This window comes from Protomyctophum parallelum, assembly GCF_964188405.1.
Source record: "Protomyctophum parallelum genome assembly, chromosome: 13".
In the NCBI taxonomy this organism is placed as follows: domain Eukaryota; kingdom Metazoa; phylum Chordata; class Actinopteri; order Myctophiformes; family Myctophidae; genus Protomyctophum; species Protomyctophum parallelum.
Genome location: NC_139708.1, coordinates 40,951,270 through 40,954,213, shown reverse-complemented (window position 1 = coordinate 40,954,213; position 2,944 = coordinate 40,951,270). Strand labels below are relative to the sequence as shown.

At 49.3% G+C, this 2,944-nt stretch overlaps 1 protein-coding gene across 1 annotated transcript; it reads right to left on the bottom strand.

The window, feature by feature from the left end:
* Nucleotides 1-736: 736 nt before the first annotated feature.
* LOC310868667 (protein phosphatase 1B-like) lies at nucleotides 737-1,883 on the bottom strand (the record flags this gene model as incomplete). Its single annotated transcript, XM_083779123.1, has 2 exons — nucleotides 737-826; nucleotides 981-1,883. 2 exons carry the CDS (start codon nucleotides 1,881-1,883, stop codon nucleotides 737-739), a joined length of 993 nt encoding a protein of 330 aa, XP_083635249.1.
* Between the last annotated feature and the right edge of the window lie 1,061 nt (nucleotides 1,884-2,944).

The following is a 2,944-nucleotide window of genomic DNA, read 5'->3' as shown; positions in this document are numbered from 1 at the left end:
TTGCAGTTCTAGTTCTCATTATTCCGATACAATGGATGATAGCCTGCAGGTAAATAAGACACCTAACAGCTGCTAAACTGTGATTGTGGTAATTTAGTGTAGTGCGACAGGCAATAGGCGAGTTAACTGTTAGAAGTGCTATTGCATAACTGACGATGCCAGGGAGGCTGTCTGCGGACAAACATTTCGCCCTGTGTAGCCTGGCTATCCTGCATGTGTAGCGTGCATGCAGAGAGAGGGGCGTCCTGTGTCGGTCTCGCGCTTGTAGGCTACTGTATCACGGCATATCCTGCATGTGCGTGAAATGTCAAAATGAATTAAAAACTAATGATGTATATAGCCTATATCGGGTCTGGATCGCATCTTGGTGAACTCTTGAAGTGTGTTTTCCTTAGTCGGCGATCAATCGTTTAGTGTGAAAGCCACACAGATATAATGTCAGACAATTAAAAAAAAAGACTCCTGTAGTGTGAAATACATAACGATCTGATGACTCGCCGACAACTTTAAAACTCATACAGAGTGTATAGGGGCCATTAATCTTTAGAAGAGCTGAGAGAGAAGAGCTGAGAGAGAAGAGCTGAGAGAGAAGAGCTGAGAGAGAAGAGCTGAGAGTGAAGAGCTGAGAGAGAAGAGCTGAGACAGAAGAGCTGAGAGAGAAGAGCTGAGAGTGAAGAGCTGAGAAAGAAAAGTGAAGGACTCACCCTCAGCTTGAGCTTGTTGTACACGGCATCAATCACGCTGCGTCTGAGAACACGGCCTCCTCGGAGACCTTGGGAGCCCCGGGGAAACACACCAGCACCACGCTCATATTGTCCCTGCTCCCCTGGAGAACCAGACCGGAGAGAGAACAACACATAAACATAACATTTAATTCTTGATGAAATTATCCTCTTGGGATATATAGTCTCATATCACAATATTGAAATCCAATCAAAGTATTTATTATATGCTTCAATCAATATCTGTACATTCCCTACCTTGTGCAGGCATATGTCCATCACTTCGTTGCAGACTTTCTCCAGGTCGCCGCACACCTGTAGCCTCGAGCGCACAAACTCGCACAGCTCCTCGTTGGACATCACGTCCCAGACGCCGTCGCAGGCCAGCACCACAAACTCGTCTCCCTCCGCTGCGCGCTCCATCCTGTTCACCTCGGGCTCGGCGCTCACCGGCTGCTCCGTGGGACCCTTGTCCACCACGCCCTTGTACTCATAGTCCCCCAGGGCCCGGGACATGGCCAGGGAGCCATTGACCCTCTGGTCCGTGACATGGCCGCCGGCGTTCTGGATGCGTTCCATCTCCCGCGGGTCGCAGGGCTTGTGGTCCTTGGTGGAGAAAGAGACCCGTCCGTTTCGGCACAGCACGGCCCGCGAGTCGCCGCAGTTAATGAAGTAGAGGCAGTCGGAGCTGAGCAGCAGGCCCACCGCCGTGCAGCCGCTGGGTTCCTGCTGCTGCCTGGCCGGGAGGCCGCGCATGTGCTCGTCGATCCGCAGGAAGCCCTCCTTCACGGCACGCTCCACGGAGCCGGCGGGCCCCGAGGCCCCGAGGTAATCACAGAATGTGTTCCAGCATGTGGCCTGAGACGGCCACGCGGGAGCCGGAGGGCCCCGAGACGAACACAGAATGTGTTCCAGCATGTGGTCGGAGCAGTAGTCGGCCACCCGGGAGCCGGTGTGGCCGTCGTACACGGCGAAGAAGGACCAGTCGGCGTATCCTCCAGGGAGTCCGACCACGGCCGTGTGGGCGTCCTCCATCTCCCTCCGCCAGCCCTGCATGGAGCTGAGGCCGTAGCGCAGCCCGTTGCCGTCGCCGTGGGCGCTGTGCTTCTCCGTCTTCGGTGTGTCCAGGAATGCACCCGGTGTGTCCAGGAATGCACCCATAGTTTCACCGTCTGACCGCTGTAGAGAGAACAGAACAGAGGAGGGAGATCAACAACGATCCCATCCTTTTATACTTTTGCCCAGTGGACTTTAGGTTTTGTTTAGGGCAGTAAATTACAACGTAAGACGTCATGACGATATAAATACATATTGTAACTAACTTGTTTCATACAAGAAACAGCCAGGATGGATAAAGAAAAGAAACAGTACAGCTGTAACCAATGTGGAAAAATAAAAGGTACATTGAAACAGAACTGGAGCGAAGAAAGAAAGGAGCCAGGTTATTGGCTGCAACGATGGACTCCTCTGTGACGTACAAAAGCAAAAAAGAAGGCCCCCCTCACTTTTTAAAACCTCTAAAAGTAAAGAGATAATACATTAATGTGGCAAAATAAATCATTTAGGTACGGATGGGAGAATCACTTCGAAACATACGTTTCGCATTCATGGATGCATGGCTTGCAGTGTTGTGTTCAAAAGGAAATAAATGGAGTGAAACTCCCCTGTCTGCAAAACACTCTAGAGTCTAGACCAAATTGAATCCCCCAACAATTCCGGACATTTTAGGACATTTTAGGCCTTGAATTTCACAAACTAAATTCTACTCATTTTAAAACTAAGTAAGTATAAGTTTAGTTTTCAAATAATTCTAGTGGAGTAAAAGTACACTATTTACCTGTTAATGAGATGTAGTGGAAAGGAAGTCCGGAAATCTCTGTTGGAACTGGATAAGTGGTTGAAGATGGATGGATGTAGTTGAGTGGAAGCAAAAGTATTGACAATTGGAGTAAAGTGAAAGAAAAACCCTTTAAAATAGTAGTCAAGTAGGCCTACAGTACTTTACACCACTGTTCACCTCTCACACTGATGACCTGCATCCTGTCAGCCTCCTTATAAACAGTCTTATCAACCCCACCCCTAAAACCAACCACTGGCATCATGGAGAATGAAAACCCAACCACTGGCATCATGGAGAGAATGAAAACCCAACCACTGGCATCATGGAGAGAATGAAAACCCAACCACTGGCATCATGGAGAATGAAAACCCAACCACTGGCA